Source organism: Fusarium redolens (assembly GCF_020744475.1).
Source record: "Fusarium redolens strain MPI-CAGE-AT-0023 chromosome Unknown BKA55scaffold_3, whole genome shotgun sequence".
NCBI lineage: Eukaryota > Fungi > Ascomycota > Sordariomycetes > Hypocreales > Nectriaceae > Fusarium > Fusarium redolens.
In genome coordinates this window covers 2,218,470-2,245,161 of record NW_025763666.1, presented here as the reverse complement: position 1 = coordinate 2,245,161, position 26,692 = coordinate 2,218,470, and the positions used below count along the sequence as shown (strand labels likewise).

At 47.7% G+C, this 26,692-nt stretch overlaps 5 protein-coding genes across 5 annotated transcripts; 2 read left to right on the top strand and 3 right to left on the bottom strand.

The window, feature by feature from the left end:
- Positions 1-1,307: 1,307 nt before the first annotated feature.
- BKA55DRAFT_590682 (uncharacterized protein) lies at positions 1,308-3,824 on the bottom strand (the record flags this gene model as incomplete). Its single annotated transcript, XM_046195127.1, has 2 exons — positions 1,308-1,408; positions 1,463-3,824. The coding sequence occupies 2 exons, from the start codon at positions 3,822-3,824 to the stop codon at positions 1,308-1,310; spliced, it is 2,463 nt and encodes an 820-aa protein (XP_046054109.1).
- Positions 3,825-10,113: 6,289 nt separating this feature from the next.
- On the bottom strand, positions 10,114-11,774 carry BKA55DRAFT_249499 (uncharacterized protein). Its single transcript, XM_046185352.1, has one exon. The coding sequence runs from the start codon at positions 11,286-11,288 to the stop codon at positions 10,209-10,211; it is 1,080 nt and encodes a 359-aa protein (XP_046054108.1). The 5' UTR covers positions 11,289-11,774; the 3' UTR covers positions 10,114-10,208.
- A 2,989-nt stretch (positions 11,775-14,763) lies between these two features.
- Positions 14,764-16,503, top strand: BKA55DRAFT_502460 (terpenoid cyclases/protein prenyltransferase alpha-alpha toroid; the record flags this gene model as incomplete). Its single annotated transcript, XM_046186922.1, has 4 exons — positions 14,764-15,341; positions 15,540-15,782; positions 15,874-16,185; positions 16,251-16,503. 4 exons carry the CDS (start codon positions 14,764-14,766, stop codon positions 16,501-16,503), a joined length of 1,386 nt encoding a protein of 461 aa, XP_046054107.1.
- Positions 16,504-21,961: 5,458 nt separating this feature from the next.
- Positions 21,962-22,507, bottom strand: BKA55DRAFT_249391 (uncharacterized protein). The gene has a single exon (XM_046185350.1). It carries the CDS (start codon positions 22,357-22,359, stop codon positions 22,081-22,083), a length of 279 nt encoding a protein of 92 aa, XP_046054106.1. The 5' UTR covers positions 22,360-22,507; the 3' UTR covers positions 21,962-22,080.
- Positions 22,508-23,149: 642 nt separating this feature from the next.
- Positions 23,150-24,317, top strand: BKA55DRAFT_249397 (uncharacterized protein). Its single transcript, XM_046185351.1, has 2 exons — positions 23,150-23,405; positions 23,790-24,317. The coding sequence occupies exons 1-2, from the start codon at positions 23,375-23,377 to the stop codon at positions 24,134-24,136; spliced, it is 378 nt and encodes a 125-aa protein (XP_046054105.1). The 5' UTR covers positions 23,150-23,374; the 3' UTR covers positions 24,137-24,317.
- Positions 24,318-26,692: the final 2,375 nt, after the last annotated feature.

The window sequence follows — 26,692 nt, the reverse complement described above, 5'->3', positions numbered from 1 at the left end:
CGTCATCAGCCAACAATTCTGGCCCGTGAGCACCCTGTCTCCAACCCAGTTCGCATCAACTTGTTGAATAACGAGGCTGGTAACGTTTCGAATGTTTATCAATGACAATGCCTTGAATTTGAGGGCACTGGTTTCCAGCCATGGTCATATTGAAGTCGCTTTCATCTACAAACAATCGCCTTACTATTTTGATTCGTTATTAAAGCTAACAATGACTTTATCTCAAACAATGCTTGCCTAGCATGGTGTCTTATCATCATGACCCCGCCTTTGTGGCGTTGGCAACGAACCTCGTGAACCACCCAGACCCGATTCGCAATACCCTGAGGGTGTCTAATGCTATCGGTCCGCTCCAACAGCCATGGTGTTTCAGTTAATGCCATGGCTGACTGTATTTTTCGCTTTCCCATCCAGCCGTTGCAAATATGCGCCTTGATTAGGAAATCTCCTAGTGTCGAGTGAAACATTGTCTCAAATGCTTCTGAGCTTGGAACTTCAAATGATTCAGGCGGAATATTACAGGAATGGAGTGGCCGCGAACATTAGTTATTATATGGCCGTTTAGAGATGTCATGATCATTCACTGTTCCCGTTCAGACTCAAGTTTCAAGGGTTTAAAAATTCCATTCGATATACTTGTGGCAGCTCTGTAGCAATTGCCAAGCATAGAGCCTTTTTTGTAACTATCCCAATATCCCTTTAACAAACTGCTAAATAAAAACACGATTCGCTCTGCTCTTCGTCGTCGACTTCGCACCCTGCTTGTCGCGAGTCCAGCCCACTTGAGCTCACCAACGCCCTCCAAAGATACTGTAAATCACACACCTCCCATATAGGCTCATCAGCCATGCGAAATCAATCATTCCTCAAAATGCCACATCGTCAAACATGATCCCGTAATAACACCACAAAATGGGTGAGGTTCGCTATCATCTGTATGGTACAGTCGTTCTTCTCTGTCTCCAAGACTTTAAAACAATAAACAAAAAATATGATAAAAAGAACTAAAACGCTCTGTCTTCTTCAGTCATACAATCATAGAAGAAAGTCATAAGAAGGTCATAACACATTTTTCCCGTGTCAGGTAGCTTCGTGTTGTCGGGCGGTGACCAGCCGTGATAGAATGTTAGAGTCATGTTCGTATGCTCAAAAAGGACAAATCTGGGGTCGCTGTTGACCAAGATTGAAAAGGCCTTGTCAACGCTTTCGCTGTGGTAAAACAAATGCAACAAAGGAAAGAGGAGGCCTAGAGGGCCCTATCATATGTTTTGACAGTGTCATAGCATCGTGACTTGAGTAGTAGCATCTTAGTTGGCCCGGATAACAAGCTTAGAGAGGAACTTGTTGGACAGGGAGTCGAAGTCGTAGCGGTCAAACTTGGACTCCTTGCGGGTACGAAGATAAGCCTCTGTGATGGCCGTTAGTGAATGATATAAGAACAGTACTGTCAAGATCTACATACCGTGCTTAATAACATGTTGTCTCACTTCAGTCATGGCCTCGCAGACCGAGGTGTTGTTGTGGAGGAGGTGGCCATGCTTGCGTGTGTCCCAGTCGGTGAAGGAAGGGAGCTTCTGGGAGATGGCGTGGAAAAGACCCACAATAACACCAACAGGTGTTGTCTCCATATCAGTGCAGAACTTGTTGACGGCAACAGGGTCAGGGACTCGGTAGTGGCAGTCGAACTGCATCTCCTCCCATACGGCAAGGAGGATGGAGGCAATCATGAAGATGGTAGGCCAGTTCTTCATCTTCTCACCACTGTAAACACCAGAGTACAGGGCAGAGAGCTCCTCGAGGATATCCTTCTGCAACTCACGCCACATGTCGGCAAGGGCACACTTGATCTGGAAGTTGATCATGACGGGGGCGACGGTACGACCGTAGTACTTGGAGTCCTCATCGTCGATCTGACCGTCAAGGTCAACCTCGGATCCCTGGTTCTCAACCATGGTGATGTGCATGGTGAGGTTGTAGGCAAGGACCAGCTTAAGCGACTTTCGGATAACAGGCATCTTCTCCTTGACATAGTAGCGGTGAGCGGTCTTAAGGATCTCAGTGATGAAAGGGGTACCCTCGAAATGGTCGTCAATGAAGTCTTCGAAAGGACCATCAATGTGCTTGTCAAGATACTCAGAGAGTGCATCAAGACGAATACCCTCAGCACCGACATCAAGCTTCTCAGTGCGGGTCTCGAAGTCAATGGGCTCCTGGTCAGTGAGTGTGGACTCAACCCAGTCAACCGAGAAGCAGCTGTCATCGGCAACAAAGACCTCGCGAACCATAACGGGGAGCGCAAACCCGTAGCCGTGGGTGATCCACATAAGGGTCTCCTTCTGGGCAAAACCCTTGACGTTGTAGACCGAGACACCACGGTCCATGTGTCGCTCGTAGTCGGCCTTCCAGTCCTTCATGAAGTAACCAATATCCTTGATGTCGATACGAGTGCAAGGAACCTGCCAGAGACGGGCATGAGAAGGCTGGCAACCAGCACAGGGCTCACCCTTATCGCAGGTCTTCTTGAGGAATTTGCATCGGAGACAAGCTCGCAATTTTCTGATCTCACTAGCCTGTTTTCTTTGCTCAGGTAGAAGAGGTCCCTTTCTGCGGCCAACCTTCTTCTCAACAGTGCCGTCCTTCTTGCCATTGGAAATACGTCGAACAACGTTCTTAGTAGTGCTCTTAGTAATGGGGCTCTTACGAGGACCCGAGTTTCGGCGGGTAGTGCTGCTAGAAGATGGGGAGACAGATCCGGCACCGCTGCCAGGGCTGTGACGGCTCGAAGAGGGTTCAGACTTGATGGGGACAGTGGCGGCAGCGACAGTGGTGGTAGCGACAGGCTCATGGCTATGTGTATGGGTGTGAGCGTGGTTGTGGTTGTGGCCGTCGTTGCTGAAGCAGTTGCGGTGGTTGCCAGCATCGACATAACCGTCAGACTCGGGAGAGAAAGGAGAGTAAGGGAAAGGCGCAATCTCCTCAAAGCTTCCAAACTCCATGGAATTGGCGCCATCGGATGAATCGGAATTGGTTCTCAGGTGAAGAGTCTGGGAAGGGTTGAAGATAGCAGCGCCCTGCGCGTGAGCTTGTTGGAACTGATCGAAGTTGGACTGATTCCAATCCACCATGGCCCAGCCCTCGCCCGAGGATGAGGGGAGAGACAAAACCTCGAGGTATGTACCGGTAGGCGAGTTGCTTCCAACGCTATCAAGACGAGGCAATCCATCCATCTGCAGAGTATTTTGGAATTCCTGCCAGTTCTCCATTCCGGTGTTGGGCCATACGGGTTGTGTGTGGTCGTCCATTGGCAGGCCGTTGAATGTTGATTCGAGGAGATTGGCCTGAAGAGCAGCCTGTGTAGTCGCAGGAAGATAATCAAGAGGGTTGGTCGGCTGGAAGTTTGCAGGGAAGGCATTGAAGCTCATGAGGGCAGCATCTTGGATGAACTGTGTCATATCAGCAGCAGCGAGGTGCTGCTGTTGTTGCTGCTGTTGCTGAAGGGCCCAATCCGTTAGGGGGTTCACACTTGGCTGGAAAGGCGATTGTTGTAGCGGCGAGTGCTGGCTATGAGGACTGGCGGATTGAGATGGAGGAGAGGACTGGTGCTCCTCCGGGCTCATCGAGGCATAGCCGTGAGAGTTGTTGGAAGACATATCGAGGGGAACAGCCCAGTGTCGGGCGTCCTGGGGCATGATGTTTGAAGCAGCCGAAGGACTCGAATGGGTCGTGGCTGTCGAGTACGTTTGGTAAGCAGCGCGATTTCGAGTATCGAAGGTCGTCAAGTCGAGATAGGCATCACCCCCGCCGTTGTTGAAGTCGTAAGTCATTCTGGGCAAAAAACAGAAGGGAAGCGGAGTAGGAAAAGGCGGATGATCGATAATATTGTAGGAACTGAGCGGACGACACCGCTCTTTCGTGAAGTCCCTTGTTGAGGTGAAGGGAGGAGGTCTGAGGTTTTGGAGCAGCTGGAGAAGGAGAGGGACTGCTGGAGAAGGCGCAACGGCGGGTAGATCATGGGTTAGTCTCGCTGCTGTGGGCGGTTTGTCGATGGGGGAAGAAGCGGTGAAGCCGTCGGAACATGCAGCCAATGGCCAAGCCACCTGAGATGGAGGCGCCCACCCACTAAAGTGGCCGCTACATGAGCCTATCCGCTGGCGGCGTCCGCTCCAGTGAAGAGCACACGACCCGCTATGGATCGCATGGATCCCACCTAGCACCTCACAGGCTCACACCCTGGGAACCCTTGCTGTACTGGCTGTTCTGCTGCTGCAACCCTCCTGCGCCTCTTCTGGGGTGTTGGACATTGACCAATTGTGGAAGGGGGAACGATGGCATGACAGAACCTAGTTCATCTGTTAAGGATCCGTCGTTAGTGCCATATAAACACAAACAGGTTTACCCCAAATCTAGCCAACCACCTTAGTAGCCGCGGCCGCCGCCATCGCTCGAAAGCCATGATCCAAGGTTTCGGTTGTCAGAAAGTCATTCTGTAATAAGAAGTCAAAAATCTCTGAATACAAACCTTTATCTCAGTAGTGATTATGCTGTCGATTACTGGCTATAACACCCTCAGCTCTAATGTAATTTTGGGATAAAATACCATAGTATATCAATTCCCTCATCGTGTAACATGGATTCTGTCTCCTCACCAAAACTCCGATCCAGTCGAAATCCGATAGACTTCCCATGAATCAAGAACTCGACCTATCACCAGTGATCAAGGCCCTAGTCAGGACCCAAAGGGCCCATAATCCAGCCATTCTCTCCACCAGGATAGTAGCTTATAGGCCATTGTGTACTATTTTTCACTTGGCTGCCCGCGTGTCAGAGAATCACGATACGTAGCGGGTCTGTTGTGCCAGCAGATCCATTGTGGCCATAAATCGTGCATGAAATCCAGGTACCCTGTTATCAATGTTCCTGAGAGGGTGACTGGCCTACGGTCCTAGTTGAAAGAAGCGAATTTCTAATATCGATCTCATCTGAGCTCTCTGTGTTATTCAAAGATGAGGCTGTTTAGTCAATGTCGTGATAAGATTCAGATCTGCTTGACTTGCGCCATCTTGTTTCTCTAGTCCCAACCTTGTGTGAATTGAGGCCACCCCACCGAGACCCTTCAAGTGTCAAAAAGGGCCCGGGCCGGATATGATACAGTGCGTTTGATGCCTCAAAAGTTTCTTCCTCCCCTAGGACTGGCTGCAATACAGTGCGTTGTCAAACTGTCTATGAGCTTGATAATCTGTCATCCTTTGCCATCCCACCAACTCACCTTGCAGCAAAGCATCGTTACAGCACAGCACCATTAGTGGTTGCATTGCTATGCTGCAAGACAAATGGACTTATCGTGGCAATGACGAGATAAGCACCAGTAGGATTCACATATCACGAAATGTCCATCTAGCCAATCCCTTTCACCTCTTGTCCTTTGCATATTATTACCTATCCGTTCACCTGCACGTCGTGCATCTCGATACTCCACCATCTGCTACTATGTGGTGCAGTTGCAATTCTGCTATAGCCTAGACAACACAGCAGAACTCGCCCACTCCGAGATCAAGTCAAATCTCGAGACATCGCCGAGGCCTGCAGGTCATTCTCAACCTGTATAGGATGGACAGTACGGCGGTAAGCCACATGCTGATGGTAACACAACCATGGCGGCATGGCCCTTTCAAAATGTCTCGAGGCTTGGAATGCTGCACCATAATCCTGCACGTGCGATGGTTTGACTTGCTTTGTACCCCGGTACCTGAGGTATCAGTTGTACGGTCCGAGCCATGTCACGCATTACAATGTCTGAGTGAGGAGTCTCGGGATTTTGACTGCCTTTACCAAAAGAAAGAAAAAAACGCATTAACTCGGCAGACGAGGAAAGTTGCCACAAAGAATATCAGATGTTTGTTTCGCTGCTCCGGCGGTAAAACTCCAAGATGGATCATCTTCAGCCATCTCACCACCCATCAAACTTAGAAATGGACGTTGACGAGCCATTGAACGCTTCACAACCCTTGCGCCATGGACATTGGCCTCACTGTTAGCAAGAGGACGAGTCCAGCGCCAGCTTCGCCGAAGCACTAACCCTTCAAGACCAGACCCGGACTCCACCTGAGAGCCTTGCAAGGGCTGGCTGGTTTAGTTAAGCCGTCGATCCCCTCAAACACCCCATCCGCTTGGCTGTCTCGTGTGCTCGTGATTGCCAGCGAACACGTCCAGGATCAGTGCAGGGACATCTCCATTCAGGGCATCACATCCAATAGATCAACGGTATTTGGCAGAATCTGGTTTATGCTGCTCACGGAAGATGCACGATATGACCCGCGAACTTGAGTTAGTGCGGCAAATCGTTCACCACTTTTTCAGTTCCCCTTCAAACTCGTGGTTCGTTGTTTATTTGCGGATAGCTGATGCGGTTAATCGCGACCAAGATCATCCATCACTGTCCATTGATTTCCAGATATGTTGCTTCAACATGCAATGTTTGTTTAGCTGGGCTGATGAATTCACTATGATGGGGATAATAATGTATTACTGGGGTTAGGTACATCTCCATTGATGTCGATATTTTGCTCATTAGGCTTTCAATAGTTGTTGATGCATACCATACGGGCTTCCTGAACTGGCCAGGCTACCCCAGGCCTGCATTGGCGAAGGCATAACATCACATCGCTGAAAGCAGAGAATCGTCAATTTTCGATTCAGAGATTAATTGCATTGATCGGAAACAAGATCAAAAGCCCTGGTTCTTATTTAGTGTCTTGACTAGTAGATTCTGCACGACAAGTATGTAAAGCATCAGGGCAAGAGATAAGTCCACTTCAGGCTATCAGCGATCTTGATCTAGCCTGGACATCTCCCGCGTTAGGCGTGCATAGATATATCGATCATAGAGAAGACAAGGAACTGCCGGCGATACAAGTGTATCAGGGCAATGCACAGCCTGATGTTGTGTCTTCCAAGCCACGCAAAGACGCTGGCCAGCCTCTCCGGAGTAATGAAGCAAAGACCATCTGGTGTCTGTGTGTAATGTTTCTCAAGCTTAGCCGTAGCACGAGGCTTCAAGACATGGCGCACTGTCTTCTCTGCGACCTGCGGCCAGACCGCACCGCACGTTCATGCTGGGAGGTGGGCAGTGATGTCAGAAGCTCCCTCGAGAGAGCGGGATGAGACAATATCTAACACTAAACGCACTGAACATTCTAATCTCATGAACTTGAGGGAATGTAAGCTGACATGCTCCGTATCAATCTCTGGCTTCCCCCTGATACAGCTTCCTTAGCTGGTTCTTGATGTGTTGACCGCATCTGATGCTACAACCAGGGTTCTCGTCAACATCCTGGCTATTCTCCGTGTGCACGTCTCATATGGTGGTCACGCCCCCTTTGGTATCTCTCTATACTGAGTCTAGTCCCAGATGGATCTGCGGCCTTAATCACGGAGAATCGATGATGCGTGGTGTAGCGACGGCGTCTCTGATAATTCATGCGGATTAACTAGTTTTGTTGCTCAACAGAATAGCACGAGTCAGGGCGTTTGAGAACAAAGCGCGCGCCAACACTGAATCGGCTCATCCAATGATCAAGGTTCACATTGATTACAGACTCTGTAGGGCCGAACAGGTTATCAAGGCAAATGGCATGTTGTTCACGATAGGCCTAGCCAATGCAAAGGGTTAATAACAGATGTAGCCATTATTGGTAGTTGTCCGTAGTAGCCGCATCGTATCTCCCGGTAGTTCCACAGTCGATGGACTCAATGCACCGGCTATTGGCAACTCTGTTGCCATCAGACCATTTTTGACGCAGGGGTAGATTTTGAGGCTCATCAGAGCAGGGAACAATCTTCGGCGGTGAAGATTTGACCAAACACTGAGGAAGAAACCACTCCATTCCTCGATCCGGATTCTAATTAAGGAGGCTTCAATCAATACTGCCGCTTATCGTATCGCCTCTTTCTCTTTTTACCCTTCATCTGGCTGGCCGATAATATGGAGATCGGCCTCCGATACTCCGCTTCGCCTCCACAACATCTCCGAGACGATCACTCCCCGCCATGGGCCGTGGGGACGCAAGGAACGCGGAATTCCTAATTAATCCCTCCTCTGTAACATCTGGTCTCATCTTCGTGGCCCATAGACCATCATGCGTGCGCACTATCAAAATGCCGTGGCCACGTCGATCTCACGTCGTATAGTTGGTTACGAGGGGCCGAGTTTGTGTTCACCTGCGCCGGCTAAGGATCAATCCGGTTCAGTCTGTATTAGTGGCCATAAGCTGGTCACGCAGCTGTGAGAAATGAGACCAAGAAGATAAACTACCACTGTCCTTCATTCCTGAGGCTAACAACCGAGGTTTATGCCAAGTATCTCACATCATGGTGGTGGTTTCTCGCACGTAGAACGTCAAGTTCGTCCTTAGTCTTCAACCGTTGTACGAGAAACAGTGAGTAGTATCACTCGTACTACTTGATCAATGCTATATCGTCAGATTCTGCAGTTACACTCAAGATCACCAGTTGTTGTGCAAGTGTAGCCGTTGATCACCTCAACTGTTAATTGACAACTCACAACTGCTCCACCTCAAGATAGAATATCTCCTCACTACACTATCAACATCTTCATCGTGGTGTTACAATCTGCATATTCTCGGCTTTCAGTCATTAAGTTGAACCATATTCTGCAGGTAAACCCAAGGCACCCTGGCTTCTGTTTCCATCGTCTTTGGGCAGCTCTGCAGCTGTTCACCTAGAATGATAGGCTGGGCCCCATACATGCATGTATATGATGTAGAGCCAGATGATGTAGCTAATAATGGTTCTTAGGGGGCATATGCATGTATGTGTTGTTACATGCATCTTGGTCTGGAACCTTCCAATCGCTTTGTGTTTGGCAGAGCAGTTTGATCAAGAGTTCGAAGTCGTCGAAAGACTGTGACTCATATTTGGCTTGTATCAAGTTGATGTATCCCCTCCGAGAACAACATCAACTACATGACTTTAAGTGGCTTGGCTCTCATGGTATGAGGCGCAGCCATGAAATTGTTAGGAAATACGCTGGTGGAAACATGTCGAGGAATATCGGCTCTATGCATTAGTCGTCCGAGGCTCACTACGGCCGGAGCAGAAGCCATTGACTTCAAGTTTACATCATTGTTCCATCTAAGTAACAGAATACGTCGACAAAGGACAATTGGTTTCGTTGCCAAGTTTCACAGTGTTTGTAATATGTCACCCAAAACATACTAGAGCTGTGTCACTGTGATGCTTGCTAGTCTTCTAAGAGGGAATCCAGTTATAGAAGTCGTAGTTTCTATATAAGTTCCTTGACAAAAAATATTACCCGGAACCACATCGTATCGCAGCCTATTTGGTAGCATAGACTTCGCAACTAGAGAATGCATCAGATCTATGATATGTCCAATATACTTTTACATAGTACTACATTGGTGTTAGCAACTATCATTGAATGTTGGAAGAGGAAAGTAATCTCATCATTGAGTCGTACAGTCATGTATCTTGAAGGGGCCGCAATCGTGAAACGGTCCAATTCAGCACTCTGTCGGACGAGAGACTTGTTTCCTCGAGCGATAAAGGCTTGAGGTTGCAACTAATCGTAACATACCTCTCTATTGTGTTGCTTCACCGCAGATCCTCCTGTACCGCAGATTCAAGCTAGATGATAGGTGAGAATATACTCAGTGGTCATATGGAATATCCCTACGCTTAGTGGTCTTCCTTTTCTTGATATATATTTCCTTCCAAGAGTGGAACAGAAACGTACAAGTGCTGAATGGTTCATATTGTCTTCTACGCTATCAAAGAGTCTTGTTCTCTGCCTGGAAGCTTTACACAAATAAAATATCAGTATTAAAGTTGTTACATCAAGATTGGGTCTATGGTCACTGACGAAATATTCGAAATAAAGATTGGAAATCACGAAATAATTCATTTACCATTAACAGCGACTATGGGGTATATAAACGCAGCCGGATAGAAACAACAAACCTACTGGCTGATCGTGAATAGCAGTGAGACTTTTGAGAACCATCAGCGTGAAAGACCGACAACTGATTGACATGAGGATATGAGAGACATGTTAGAAGAGGAAGAAATACTAGCCCTACAAGGCCTTGAGGATTCTGCAAGCATCAGCCAGGACAGATCAAGAAATGTGTTGACAAATCTCAAAGTGGATGCTCTGTGCTTACTTGGAACTCTTATTGCCCCAAGATTCGGCGCACGCCATAGCATTGATGTGCATGTTCAGCGAATCCTTCTGTGGACCATAGACGAGTCAACAGCGCAAGAAGGGGTCGATAAGGCCCAACATCCACAGGAACAAGCTCGGAAAGCGTACTCTGGGGGAGCTCGCCTTGCATGTAGTGGCTATAAGTGACAAGACATCCCTGGCACAGGATGCCTTTATCAGCGCCAGCTTCTGAGAGGGATGGGAAACGAATGGAGGCCATTCCGCCAAAGTCATCCTCTACAACCTCGGCCTTTCTTGGTAGTCTTGAGAGGTCACAGCCTGGAGGATCCAAAGACGCTTCATGGAAGTGCCTGAATATGGCAGCATCTTTCATGGACGTTCTCCCAGGACGATATGTCGGCCTCAGTCTGGCCAGCTTCTCAGCAGAGCCATATATTTCTAGGGCAAGCTCCTTTGCTTGCTTGACACTGACAAGACGTTCAGCCTGCTTATGCGCGAATTGGAACCTCAGACCAAAGATGCCAGGAACGCTATGCATAACAGGAATGCGTTGGAGATCATGGTCGGTGAGACTGAAGCACTCCTTCGCCATAGCCGGAGACGTCATCCGGAGAGCCTGGTTCTCATACAAACACTCAAAACAAACCCTCTCACAGGTTGGCAGGAAGAGAAACCCTCCAAAAGCGAGACACGAGACACATCTGCTCTGCCGGAGGGCGGAATGAAGCAAGGTAGCAGGATGGTAGCTCAAAAGACGAGTCTGTCCCAAGACAACCAATGCCTCGGGAGCATGTTGGACCATCTCCCCATACACCGGCAGGTCCTCAATCACATCCTTTCCTAGAAGAGAAACCCGCGACAGGCGGGACAGAGACTGGAAGTCGAGGAGATCAAGGACAGACAATAGAAGCTCTGCGGGGAGACAATCCAATTGGCCCAGGGAAGAAGCCAGAAGCCGTGGCTGGTTGGAGATGGATGTAATGGATGGGAGCAATCGATTCCGGTTGGGTACGTGACGAATCATGCCCTTGAACTCTGATTCCTCGGTACGGATGAACTGTTGGGGGACGTTGCAGTGTGTAGCCATGGCGTGTTATTAAACAATATGTGTGAGAGAGTAGTTTTATACGACAAACTTTGAGATCTTTCCGCACAGTGACGCAGAGAAGAACAAAAATTATAGAAGGGCACTAGTAGACGAATGGACGACACTAAACTTATAGGTTAGAAGAAGAGAAGAGCGGTAAAATAGTTGCACGAGTGAGTGCTCTTAGACCTCTTGAGAAAGGCCGAGGTTACAGGCTATGTAGAGACTGACTCAGCAGAGTGAACCGCTTAGATTCCAGGATTTAACACAGAAAAAGCAAACTTGGAGTCTAGGGATATTGCTTGGACTGGACGGATACGCACAGCTGGTGGGTTTTCCCTGCATGGGCATCAATTAAGCGCGGGGTCTGATGTGGTGTTGGGGGCACTAAAATAAGTGAGGCTCTGATCTTGACGGAGTATAAATCCGAATTTCTGTAACCTCACAACTACCAAGCTGTTTAATACAGCTACCTAGCGCTATATACAATACTTTGATACTTTTTGCTTCCCTCATACTCAACACATCTCTTGATCATTCTTTCAATCTGACACCATGAGCTTTCTACTCCCAGGTTCTTGTCTCGGCTATGTACCATGGATGATATCGTGCATATGCCCCGGACCGGTTTGACAAGCCGGTCTTTGAGTTCCGGTCATGTCTCCACCGGGAAATGTCTAAGCTAAGCATGGGTGCATATTCGACCAAGATGCCATGCCACTACACCACAATATCTCGTGGTGTTTTGTTCCCGCGGAATTCCAGAGTTTTAAAAGACGGTATCAACGTATCAAATAGAAGAATTGAATCTGGTTCTTCTTGTAATGGATTCCGCGGCATACGTACTTCCTCGGATCGGCCCTTTGTTATGCCTGAGTGACATGACATTGGATCCAATGTTCGGCAAACCAACCGGCTTATACAGTTGGTCCTGCAGACCTACACAACAACGCATCCATATGCTGATATATGTTTACAGTACAGAATTACTAAACGAGGCGATGTTATCGACGGAGTGAAACAATGAGACTGCCTCAAGCCTGTTATTTGCTATCCATTTATCGAACAGATTCGAGAAGTCACAATACCATTATTCTGCAATTACTCATACCTATTCCTCGATACGGTTCTAGCTCTCACAATTCTATGTCTTTTCTAAACCGACTTCTAACCACCCACGTATATGGCAAAGATTTTGTATCAGACAACTCCATCGTTACATCAAAATGTCAATCATATCTCCCTCAATTCATTGATCGATCTTCATTAGCGCCCCCACCAACCAAAGACAATAAGTTGGGGGTTGGCTCGGTTCGGACCATGCTTCGGTCGAGAACTCGGATTTTCGAAGGATATTGCTCGCTCGACTCATTCAACTTCCGCGAGTAGCGTCGGACTTTCTTTTTCGTATGTCTCTCAATATTTGTGATCTGCATCATCCCGTCTTTGTCTCACCTTGTTGGGATATTTAATTCAGTGAAGTTCTCGTAAATGTGCAAATGATCACGTCCTGCTGCAATAGCTACAGTAGTGTGAAACTGAGCCGTCTAAAACCGAAGACTCTTGCACGACTAGTCAACTAGCGCAACACTTTTTTGTGTTCAATGTATTGATATCAATTCTCTGAGACTTATAGGCCGAGTTAATCGGATACTTACCTCCGCCTTGACGTGCAAGTTACATTGCCCTAGCGTCGGTACTTGAGAACCATGCTTCATGCATTACTTCTAGAAAACCTGCTAACAAGAATTTTCTGGTGCTGCTTCGGATCGATACATGTGGCGTGCAATGGTTTGATGGTGGCCGAGGACAGGCTTTTGATGTTCTAGAAACTGCTGTTGGTGCTCCGTCTTGCAGGTTCAAATACGTTTATTCCATGTTAAAGGCGTTTTGAGTTTGAGTATCTCATGTTGTATCTGGTCACCTCGGCTTATACCCGAGGTCTTTCTTTCACTACCTACACAACACCAAGAACCGGAGGGTCTTACAGGTTTGGCATCGATGACGAGCATTATATATGTGGTATTAAGATAATTTGCAATATTTCCTTTTATATCCCCTCATAACGAATATTCTCCATGATTACGCCCGCATTCGAAAGATTCTGTTCTATGGCATGTGGATAATCTTGCCTTAGCTTCGCTTGCAGATGGCATATATCATCCACGAGCCTCTCAGCAGATGTTAGTGTTTTTATATTTTAATTGCTTTAGCTGCTGATACAATTCAGGAATTGAGGCTTGACAGTGAGCCTCTAGTTCTTGACTAAATCTTATCACCTATAATATGTCTGGATCCTTGAAGATGGCTGAATATCGCCAAGCTACTCACAGTCAAGTCAGGACAAGAAGTAACATAAAGGCTTGAACGTTCACCTACGGATTATCACTTGAAATTTTAAGTTTATAAGCATTCTGGTTTATTCAGTGCCTTATTGCCGACAAGCAAGGTGGAGGTAACTGTGTCTTCAACTTCTCATCCAATGAGAGATCTGAATACACCCGATAACTTGAATAAAACTATACTTCCCCTGGCCTAGGTTTTTAGAAAAAATAGTCATATATCTATATGTATCGCGAGAGAGACTCATCTACTGCAGGTAAGTGACAAAAACGATGTCAAAAACCGTCTGCAACTCACCACTGAAACTTATCTATGATGTAGCAAAGTTTATTATCGGCACATCGGGAAGCGATCGAAGAATAGTATTTGGTCCTCCATAAGAGCCTCTGAGACTTTGTCTTGTTGAATTGTGGAATTAATCTCCCAGTCCTTGCCGTACATACTATCTGGAGGAGAGCATGCTATAGGGTAGGCGAAATCTGAATAACCTGCAGTCACCAGGCAATAAGTCGTCCCACAGCCAGTTATTTTTTAACTTATTTCTGATTTGGTTCTACTTCTGTAATGTGAGAAAATGGCCGGGTCTATCTTCCTGAGCAATAGTTTCGAGCTCATAAAGTTTGTCTTGTCTTTACAACTACAATATTGACGTTTCTCGAAGCCAAACAAGTTACACGACACTTTAAAGCACCACAGTCCAACCGATTCTGCGCCGACCATTACCAGATCCAAGCTCAAAATAATAGGGTTTCTAATACTAAAACTAACACAAACTGGAGGGAAACGATCTCATAGCATGACCTGTCGTTGGTACTAATGTAACCAACAAAGAGAATACCCCGCCAAACGCATATTCTTATTGGGCACGGGAACGAAATCGTCCACTTGAATCCAATATGTGGGGGTAAGATGGGATTGCGAGATGCCATGGCTTGGAGAACAATATCAGCCGGAATTCTCATTGTTAATGCATTGAAAATAAGGCAGCGGGATATAACATAAATATTGGCTTATCAACTGAGTTATGAGAGCCCGTTCTCGTCTCACACGCCCTCGACCTCGCGTTTTATTTCCACGCAGCAATAGCAACAACAGCAATACTGTCACCAGCAATATCAGACCCAACACAAGAATGGCTTCAGCTGCAACAGCGCCACAGCCCGATGCTGAACTCTCTATACCGCCTCTCTTCACTACTGAACCTCTCATCCGCGATAGCCTACCTACAGAGTCATCGCGTGTCCAGGATGCAACGATAGACGAAGTCCTGCCTTTTCTTCAAGGCGAAGAATTCGACTACTGCAACTCCCACGGCCTGCCCCATCTGGACCGTCGCCTCCATGTAAAGTTTTTGCATAAGCAACTGGGAAAGCTGCCCGCGGCTTTCACCGCCGCTGACCCTAGTCGGCCCTGGTTCTTCTACTGGTGTCTTTCTGCTCTTGTCCTCCTAGGAGAGGATGTCACGGAGTACCGCCAGAGACTTGTCGATACCGTTCGACCTATGCAGAACCAAGATGGAGGCTTCGCTGGCGGATTCGGACATACCTCGCATCTCGCCACGTCCTATGCAACCGTTCTGTCGCTGGCCCTGGTCGGCGGTGAAGACGCCTACGAGGTTATCGACCGTCGAGCAATGTGGAGATGGCTATGCTCACTCAAGCAGCCCGATGGGGGGTTCCAGATGGCACTCGGCGGTGAAGAGGACGTCAGGTATGTGCATGCCGTACCACTACACCATAATACTCTTCTCTGCAACGCCGGCGATCAAGGCCCGCAGTTCCCCATCGGTCTCATGCCGTGAACCCCAAGGACGCATCTACGATCACTTCCTTCTAACAAAGTTTCAGGGGGGCCTACTGCGCGGCCGTCATCATATCGTTACTCAATCTACCTCTTGAGCTATCACAGGACTCTCCTGCACGATCTGCTGGCCACACTGGTCTATTCACTGGGCTTGCAGACTATGTACACCGATGTAAGTGACGCACGAAATCCCAAAGCAATGCTTCCGTCACTGATCGTCCACCGGAAAGGCCAAACGCACGAGGGAGGCGTGTCGGCAAAGCCGGGCATCGAAGCACACGGTGCATATGCCTTTTGCGCTCTCGGATGCCTCTCGATTCTTGATTCTCCACATCGTTCCATCCCGAGGTATGCTTCTCCCTTTGTTTAACCACTCATGTTGTGACATGGAAGCGGTGCAGCGCATGCTAACCTTGTCTTGATATTTCTGTCTCTGTAGGCATCTCAATGTTCCACTGCTTATCTCTTGGCTGTCCTCGCGACAGTACGCCCCCGAGGGTGGTTTCTCAGGTCGTACCAATAAGCTAGTCGACGGTTGCTACAGTCACTGGGTCGGAGGATGCTGGCCCCTCATCGAGGCTGCACTCAACGGACCCGGGTCCGGCCCTGGAGGGGAAGAGGCCAGTTCAGGCGGCCACGCGCTCCCTGCGGCCAAGCATAGCCTTTTCAGCCGTGACGGCTTGATCCGCTATATCCTTTGTTGCTGTCAAGACCAGTCTAAGCGGGGTGGTCTGAGAGACAAACCGAGCAAGTATGCAACTTGGTGGCCCTGCATCTAGAATTTCTGAATGAGCGTTGACTTGAGTCCGATAACAGGTTCTCCGACGCCTATCATACATGCTATGTACTTTCTGGCTTGAGCGCAGCGCAACACAAGTGGAACTTGGATGTTGCTCGACCTCACGAGGCAGATGTGACAGGCGACTCGTGGTCCGTGACACCCTATATGGAGGGTGAACAGATCTTTGACGAGGAGGATCGGGTTGCTACTGTGCATCCTGTCTATGTTATTCCGCAGCACACAGTGGAGGATATGCAGAGTTACTTTTCGTCCAAGCATGGTTTCTAGATTAAGTAGCACTCGTGTAGCGCTGGATGGGGCTTGAAAGCCGTGAGAAAACATAGACCATGCAGCAGAGACATGTCACTTTTCGATGTACTTCATATGTTGGGAATCTTGTGAGGGCGTATACATGAAATACCGAGGCTCTATGCATTGCTTGCGGGGGTACACAGATCTACCGACTCTGCGGTGATCTATCTTAGACAGAGATACATATTTTGGTGGCCAAACTACGACATGAAACCTGCGTCGTCGAGGTTGGACAAACTGGGCTTATCCATCTTGGATCAGAGATACAGCACACAAATAAACATGCACCGCAGTGCATGCATGAATGAATCAGAGTCAGAATCAGTGGGTTCGCGGGGGACATTCAGCTTTACATACCGGCCGACTTTGATGGCGCCATGTCGTCGTCGACAGGCATGATAGAGTAACAGTGCAGCTAACATGCATTTCAATTGAATAACCAGCCCGGTCTGTATGTTTAGCTGAGTCATACACTTCTGGGACATTGAGTGCTTGAGCTTTGCTTCACTGTAACTTCATCCTGTAATCACAGAAAATCGTATTGAATTGAGACCTGCATGAGGAATTGAAGTAGCTTTCTATGAACTCACACAAAGAGATGTGTTCTGAAAGTAGAGAATAGAACTTGTTTTTAAGAGTTGAATTTCAAGAAAATCGTTACTATCAGTAAAGTCCTAAATAGCCTGCTTTTTTATCTCTCTCCATTGTGATGAGGTCAATAATGAACTGTGCCACTTTCTCTAATATGGCTTTCCACGAGCGACACTCCCTCTTGAAATCCACAACAAAATCTTTGAAAGACTCTACTACAGAATTCTTAAAGGATATGGTTCAAAACATAGCTTTGTGTACGCTAAACCGGCACAATTTACCGTGATTTCCAAGATGGCAGCATTTCACTGAAGGGAGCATGTTCGACCATCTTGTCCTCGATGATAGCAATCTCGCCACTTTCAGGCGGGCAGTAGTAAAACCTAAAGAAGATTTAGCTTGAGTTGTATCTGCCTGCACGTCGAGCTAGAACCCCATCGTTGCTCTGTCTGTCAAAAAGTTGAGGACCAAGCCATGACATGAAGGACTCATATGACCACTTACAGTCGAGTCTTGGCTAACAACTGTTGAAAAGAAACAAAAGGCCTTGAATTATACCGTCAACAAGCTATTGGTCATCCTGTCACCCGCCAATGGCATATCATGAGTTCCTGGCTTAATTCTACAACTAAGTGTCCACTCTCCAAGTGATTATCAAGCACTCTTATCAAGACCTGGGACTTGAAGCCGACTATTCATTCGTTACAGAGGGGTACATTGCTAATGAAGAAGAATAGTACAACACATGTGATGTCTACAAGATCGAAGCAGTGCGAACTGTCCACAATGAATGATCTGGACTCCAAGTACCAACCACAACCAAGAGTCGTTGGCCTCCGACTGATGGTGACGAGGAACGACTCAGGGAAACCGGGAATCCTGCATTACATTACAATTCATCCCAGATATCCCTTTGCATCACAGCGACCTTACAATCATAACTGAGCCAGTGTCACTGCACTCGGCATAGAATCGTCATCTGCCACCTGAAACAAAAACGACCAGTACTGGACTTCTAGATCTCATTATCAGATGTAATGCAAAATAAAATGGGTTCTCTCAACTCTGTCGGTCTAGTAATACAAGTGGCAACTCAGATTGACAGTAGACAGAAGCAGAAAACGCAGCATCTGGCTTCTTGAGAAGAGCTGACGACGTAATATTGCATCAAGTCAGAAATTGACACTGTGCACGATCCCTTCTCATTAAATGGGTTAAATAGAAGTGATTGTATCAGACTTCTAACCTTCATTCTGTATCGGAGTTAATTTGGAGATGACAAAACAGAGTCTTTCTACGCTCCAGACCATCCTACGGTGATGTCTCGGTTTAGACATGCTGCCTAAATTGAGAACAAGTCGATCTAGCCCACCTCGAACAATACGGGCGTTGATATAGTCGCCTCAGATAATCTGAGAGCATGTACATGATCAGACGGTTACAATCTCGTAAGTCGTGTCATCCTTCGAGACCAGAGTCCTCAGTATCGTCAATTCAAGAGGCCCAAGCACTTTGATCGACCGGCAAGGCATAACCGAGCTGGACCCTGCTCAAAGCCTCGAAGTGTACTACCGGTCATAAGTTGTCTTGCCGTATTACCTACTAATGGAAGGCCGTGAGGAAGACCCAGGGCCGTCCAGGTTGCATGGCGACTGTGGTCACAGAGAATGAAACTATACAGTTTGCCTGAACCATTTGTAATTTCTTGTCCTCACTTTTGATATGAATTCTTGCATCTAGCGGACAACAGGTGCACCCTTGTTCCGGGCCTTTTCGAGGACCAGGAAGATGAGTGTGAACTTCCACAAGACTTTGAAAGATACGACTATTCTATGTCCCTACTATGGAACTCCGACATCTTAGTTGGTGATATGGGCCTCGACAGACCAGGCGCTAACCACCATGAATCGCCGCAAGTTGCTCATGTATATCCGACCTCATAGAACCTCATGGCTTTATCGCTCTCTATCGCGGTTGGTCCATCAGCCTTAAGTCGACAGTTGTCACGTAGCTCAAAAACTCGAGAAGCGAGCATATGTATAATTACAATGGCGCACTGTATGTTAATGCCAGAGTCTGCTCTTTACCGACATCGTCCATCATCGCCAGCAATTCCTAAGTCGGTACTGCCCCTCACCCCGCCTCTAACCCATGCTCGCTGTCAGAAAACATGAGGCTGAGGTCGACAAAAAAGGGAGTCAATGATATACGTGGGGCATCCACAAGCGTAGCCACATGGGACCAGCAAGCCCTCAAAGTTTTTCTGACGTGGAGATCTCACGATCCAGTCATAGTAAGCATCCCACGTTTATTAGGGTTGCTACTGGAGTAACGAAGCCATGCTACCTGCCATGATGCGGTTTGGGAGGTAGTCTCTTGTCGTTGCTGCTCCCGACCGTATAGGCGCCGCTGCATGCATCATAACTGGCGATACGCTGGATGTGACAAAGCCGCAAAAATGCGTCAACAAGTCCTTTTCGTCGCTGGCGGTTATCAAAGTTTCGGATTCAACTCATTTTGAACCAGAAGTTTGGATCCAAACCCAAAACACTCAGAATCTCCATCCATCATGTTCTAGTTTAGTGGGCAGCATCTTGGGACGTGTCGACATGTCATGGGGTTACCTGAGACGGTTGGACGGGTCACGTCAGAGCTAACTAGCGGCACCCAAGATAGAATTCTGGAAGAGTTCGAATTGTCGAATCGTTGTTCGACGTTGGAAAGCTCCAAGCTCGCTCCGTCATGGCTCGCGTTTGCATGGGGGCTCCCTTGTCCCTCCACAAAGCCCACACAATCTTTCGAGGGACGAATTTTAGCAAGATCCCTGTCACGTCCTGCAGCTTGATATCAGTCCTGCAGATGCTTGGCAGGTCGTTTGTTTACCGTCGAATATGCTTTTGTCGTTAGCTCGGCCCTAGTAAGTAAAAGTAGCTAAGAAACTGAGCAATGCAGATGTTGTTGGACCAGATATCCGATACCTGACATTGTGAAACCGCTGATTCGCCGCATGTGATTGATAACTTCTTTCAAAATGGATGCCCTCGCGAAGTTGCTGGGATTTTGATATCGGCGCAGATGGAGTGAGAAAATGGCCACCCCATGGATACATCAGCAGGGTGAGCTGCCCGAAAGGTACAACGGTACTCTTTATCGACTAGCTTGTGCAGAGAGAATATGCCGCCATTGGAAGTTGCCTCGAGGTTCCAGTGCAGGACCTAAGTAATGTTGTTTTAATCAACAAAATAGCATTGCCAACACATCTTTGCATGAGGTTAGTAGGGGCTGACCCCAAACTTGTCTGCACCTGCCTTACCTTGCCTTAGTCGTTGCCTCAAACTCCTTTCCATTGGGGTTCGTCCTGCCATTCATTTCCATACGTTACCCCTCCTGGCGTAGCTAATAAGGCAAGTACGGTGTTCGGACGTTCCATGGGGTGGCTTTCCCCCTCTTCGACACATTTGCTCCCTTCTGCACAGGCCGCGCTCTTACCACAGAAGTCGTACTTACTACCTTAGGAGGTACCTACTTCCATGAATCGTACTAAGGGAATTGGCTTGTCTAAAGCACGAAGGGAAAAATTGTTCTCTTGTCATCCAGTTCTATGTATAGTTCCATACCTAAACATCAGCCAATCCCTCGTTGCGTCCATCTTTTTTACTGGACCTACAGCTTCCAGCCCCGTCTTTATCCCTAAGACATTCGAGCAGAGGCTGTTGCGCATCCTCCAACCAGTCTTGGCGCTTTCACCGTTCTTGTCATGTTCGAGCCACAGTAACAAGAGCTCATTTGCTTTTTGCTGCGTGCTGTGAACAGCCCTAACGGCGCTCACACCCACGCCTGTGGATGCATGGCGCAGGGCATGGTTGGCAGGGGTGGAAGGGCCTGAGGGAGCAGTGTCGTTGAATATCTGGGCCAGCCACTGACTGTACTGTTCATGCACGTCGTCGCGCTGCTTCACCGACCCTTTCTCCAGGCCCTAGGGAGTGGGATGCGGAAAGCATCGAAGTGGACGGTCCTCGCCTGCTTCGGGTGGTGTCACTGTTGAATTTGTGACTATACTTTTCTGTAGTCCTACTCTTTCCTTGCATTTGTCAAAGAATGACAGAACAGATAGCGGGAGTCGTATTCGAAAGTTTAGCGCTACTGTCACAGCTTTCATGATGCCATTCCGAACTGAAGATTGGAGACCCTTCTCACATTCGATGGCCAAGATTGCAAGCGCCCATTGCTAGATATAAAGACAAACCTTATAGGTCCCTTGAGTTGGACCATATGAGAAACTCGCACTCTCCCTGATGTACTTGTTCCGTGTGCGGATCGACTATGATCTTAACCGCCACATGAAGTTGAAGGAGAACGTGGCCCGCTCCCACTGAGTCGTTGTTGCTCGGCTCCAGTGCGACACTCTAACCATCACACTAGGCCGCACAACACGGCCGACCATTTCGCGCGCGACTGGCGAGGATTAGAATATGATCCTAGCATATGCCAATCCCGACCCTGATAATTTTCGCTTCGAATTATTAGGTGCAGTTAAAATGGACAGCTCGAATTGGTCCTGCAGCAACTCCGGCCACCGGGGCTCTCGGGGCTCAAGAGGAGGGGTTCAAGGTGGGTTGCCCCTCGCTGCAGCTCATCATCCTCCTTTGGACAGAAAGTACTACGTACTCATATACAGCACGGTACAGATACAATACTTGAAAGGTCTCACTGCTGTGCATTAGTGGCCGCCGAAACAGAGATCTCAGACGTCAAGATATGGATGGTGGTCAGAGCCAGGTACATGCTGTTAGATACTCTGGCAGAATTGCAGTATAAGCTGCTTCTGCGACGGCAGAGTGACTATTACCTATTTTGCCCCTCTTGGCCTGCCGGGCTTTTCGAACGTCCGGCCTGACAACAGAAACGAATTACCCGCCTTGGACCACTACGGTGATCTCCTCTTCGCCACTTGACTTGAAGCTAAAGCAAGTTGAAATTACTGCCATGTAGCAGTGCATCTTCAATCGCATGTCTGCATGAGCCCTTACTGGCTCCATCGCCCCCCATTCCAGACCATGCTCTCATACCCTCATGTACTCGGCCGGATACAAAGCCATAACCATGCTTATATTTGACCTGTAGATGGCCATCATGAAGGGAACTTGGGAAGCGATCACAACAATATAAAGTTTGAACGAGACCAAATAGGGTTGCCAAAGAAAAAGTGACACCATGAGAGAACAAAGGAAGATAAAACATTACCTGCGAGAAAGGATCCAGCTAGCTGCAGAGCAATGACTGAGACGGAAAATAGGAACCTACTAAGTTCGTTGGAGGTACGCCAGTGGCCGAAGGCGTTAACTTTGAGACTTATCAGAGAGATCGCCTGCTTGCTGCATCCTCCATGTGTCGCGGTGGAGTGGCCTAGTCGCCAGCGGTTTTGATCAACTGGCAACCAGGTAGGCCAGCACAGCAAGATGGGTCACACTCTTTCGAGAGCCGCATCGTTGCTTGCATCTACCTCCATTCGCGCGTCGTCCTTTGTCTCCAGACACCCCCGGTCCCACGCTAACAGGCTGTCTGGAATAAAGGCACACACGTCTCGCCGTTCCATCGGCTCAACTCGACTGTAGCAGATGGATGGATGTACATAACTTCAGTACCTAGTATTACTCAAGACGGATATCTCGACACAGCTAAGGTTATCCTTGGGTATTTTCCCACATTGCTCATCCTTTCAAATTTGTCTTTTCCTGTTTCAAAACCCTTTCAGCTCCTTCATTCTCTCCATCCCTCCCATTTACCTTGCACGCCAGCCGTTTGAGCTTCTTTTTACTCTGGGCACCACGAATCGAGCAAACTTGACAGGACCCTCCTCCACCCTCAACAGCCGCTCAAGACTTGCAAGGCCAGTTTCAGTTGCAATTCGGTTCCTGACATCCCTCACGACCTCCACATACTCTCTACCCGCTGCAACGCTCGATCCTGGAGTTCGTCCTCGGAGCTAAACCCTGTCTTCGGCATCAGTCGTCTATTTTGGATCTAGACAAGCGTTTATTTTGTTCGCGTTTCCTCCATTGATATCCTTTTGTCATAACAACATCCCCTCTCATGCTCTGCCTTCTCTCCACCGTCTTTGCCGCCTTATAATAAGCTCTTATATGCTTGGATTTCCGCCTTTTTTAACCTTCGTTCATAACTACAACTACAACCTTACACATCGTCAATCCACCACTCGTCACGTTTAGCGAGAGCCAGCAACAGCAACATCACAATGGGTGGCTTCTATATGCAATATCTTGAGAGTAAGTCAATGACAGTGAAGTCCGTCTTGTTTTCCAATGACAATTATGTCCATGGCACCAGCAACTGGTCAGGAACACAATTGGTTGAAGGCGCCAAAAAAAAAAAAAAAAAAAAGTTCCCGTGCAGGGTAGCCCGAAGCTCCCCGCATGTGGTGACAGATAACTATTGTTCTACCCTTGTTGCGTGACACAGGTTGAACAATAATTTGATGTCCGACATGATCGAGAGCACATGGAAAACCTTGAATTAAATGCCGGGTTTGGCATGTCGATCCCTATTGTTTGATTTGCGGACGGACGTCATGAACACCAGTTCGTTTGGATATGTTTTGGACTTTACCAGTTTTGAGACACGAACCCTTTTGCTGACAAGGTGCGAAACAGGCCTTTGCCGACGTCGAGGATGGACAGACCCCATGTACGAGTGCTACCGGGACCATAACGGCTACACTTGCCTTGTTCTTGTCAATGGCCGCGAATACCAGACGGACCTCGCATACGAATCTGATGTTCTAGCCCAAGAGAACGCAGCCATGCGTGCCTTCATGGTCTGTCGTAACTTTTCTGTCAATGGGGGTATGCTGGCTCGCAATGGTATCGTCCAAGGGCTTCCTGCACAGGAACCGTCTCGTCGCCGCAAGAGCCGCCACACGTCTTCTCGAGACAGCGACCGCCACAGTAGGCGATCAGGACACCATTCCAGCAGTAGCTCGACTGCATCATTCGACTAGAAAAGCACCAGGAGACAGCCATTGGCGGGTGATTGAGTCCAGCTTGACAATGCTTTGATGAGCTCAGATCAGCGTTGAGGCCAGCTCATATGGGAGCATGTCCGAGAAACACGAGGAGAAGGAATCACACACAAGACGACTTACAAGCGGTTGAAATGCTTCACAGCAATCCCAAGGATATACCCAAACCACCCTCCCTCCTTGGCAATCTCTCTCACGAGGCTCGAGAAAGAATTACTAGTTGCCCCCTTTTTCATTACTACTATCAAATTTCGGTTTTTTATTTATTTACCGTTTCACCCCATTGTTCTTCACTTTACACTGGGGAGCGGCGATATATATTATCTGCTGCCAACGAATCATGACGACACGACACGATTTAGATGCTATCTTACATTTCTACGGCCGGCATTTTCTTTTGCACTATCACCATTCGGTGTCCCTTTTCTCCGCGCGGGAGGATGTTACGACTCTTATAGCAATTTCAGCTTGCTCTGATTTCCTTTCTTTGACCTTTCCCAGCGGTCTGTTGGATGCCGTCACATGTTAGATGGGGTTTTACATGGCAATTGGTCTGAAAAAACATCACCATGCAACCAAGGAGCCACTCGACCGACCCATCATTCAGGTTGCTATCACATGCTCGAGAAACGATGACACAGCGAAGAACGGGAGATGAAGAGTTGAAAACGGTTGCATTTGGTTAAAAGTTGAATTGGATAGTGGCATCATTCAGGGGAGGTTCTCACTAACCGCACAAGGCTGGTCTTGACACGTTGGACGACAATTTGACGAACTATGACAAGGAGAAAAAGCACACTGTTTCGGGGGGTTCATTGAACCATTGACGATTAGCGAAGAGTGACATTTTACTCAGATCCTCAGATGGCGGATTCTGATGAGAAGAGATGTATTCTGCTTTGACGGACGGAAAAGCACAAGCACAAGCATGGTTGGAGCCAGCGTTGAATTTCACAATCACGATACGATATGAGAAAATGTGGAGGACTATGAGACTGGGATGAATTATGAGGATGACCATGGAATATGGACCAATTTGATGGCAATACGCTTATTAACGACGATAATGATCATGACTTTTTATTATTATTAACATTTCGAATGCCGGTAGATTCTTATGTCTCGCCCTGTGTTTCCTGATCTTGATGCATTCCTGATTGTTCATGTGATATTTGTACCACCTCTGCTTTGTTTTCAATCAATCTGATCCTTGATGATTGAACAGAGGGAGACGAGCAAATGCTTTTGGAAAAGAGCAATAGAAAATGTGGAGGTCATATATCGTTTCAGGCCATCCTGCCAATGATTTACAAGACGCGATTCTTGAGACCCTGACCTTCACGATTTCGTACTTGAATTAGTGGCCTCAAAGGTTCAAAGACAATGAAGTCAGAACCAGAACCACCAGCTAAGCTATGATCAGTCAAATGTAGCCATGGACTGCAGTGTCACACATAATAAGCTGGGGTGTTTGTTCCCAATGTAACCCAGATCGCTTGAAACTGTGCACCAATAGTTGTTTGAAGTTGGCGGATGAAGTCAGCTTAAACTCAATTTTAACAATATCCAAGCTTCAGAAACCCCCAATGTTTGCATATGCTACCACGTATCTAGGTTGAAAGCGGCAATCAATAGGAAACCAATAAGTCAGACCAACAGACGATTTTGCCGGGAATTTGGGTAACGCCAGCAACTGTCAGCTGTTAACGAGGTGGGAACACAACACCACCAACCCCAAACTCTATCGTTGGCTCTGTGAACTTTCAATGAGGATCGTCAGTGCAGCGTCAAGTTGTTACAGACTTCAACCTCTATTGTGACGTCGAACAAGCTATGACAGCTGTGAGACCATGGGGGTGAAGAATCAACCGAGGATTGCATAATGCATCAGATGCTTGATACATGCCGATCATGATTTGGTTGAACTGTATCCTAATGCACAGGTTTATTGGTGAGGGGAGGTTGACAGAGTTTGTAAGTTTATTACATATGAGGGTCACGAGGTGGTTATTGACAGCTCAATCAGAATAGAGAGGAGCAAAGGGAGGGGCTCACACTAAACTAAGCAGACGTGTCAGACGGAGATACGGGAGAGGCTGAGAGGTGGGAACGCCTTCGAAGATGAAGTCATATGGGGTGAGGTGGAACGTCTTTCTTTGTGTTACGGATAGATGTTTCTATTCACGACGTGACAAAGAGACTGAATATTATGTGCTATAGTCGGAAGGTCATCACAGTTGTAAGAGCCAATGTAGAAATCGCCATTAACACGAGGAACTCTCGTAAATGAGCTGCAGGGTCCTCGTCAGGGATTGTAAAAATGAACGTCAGCTTATGGGTGGTTGTGTGGCCACCTCCTGTCCTCCTTTAACTAAGTCAATGCCTTGAGGAAGAGAAGATGGTGCCACTGGCTCGGACCTCGATCAGCCAACAACATGATAAAGATGAGAAGTCCGTAAAGACTGGGAATAGAAGTCGGGGCCATCAATTGAGCCTTGAGTTGTTGGTATTGAGAATTCAGAGTGTGGCATAAGG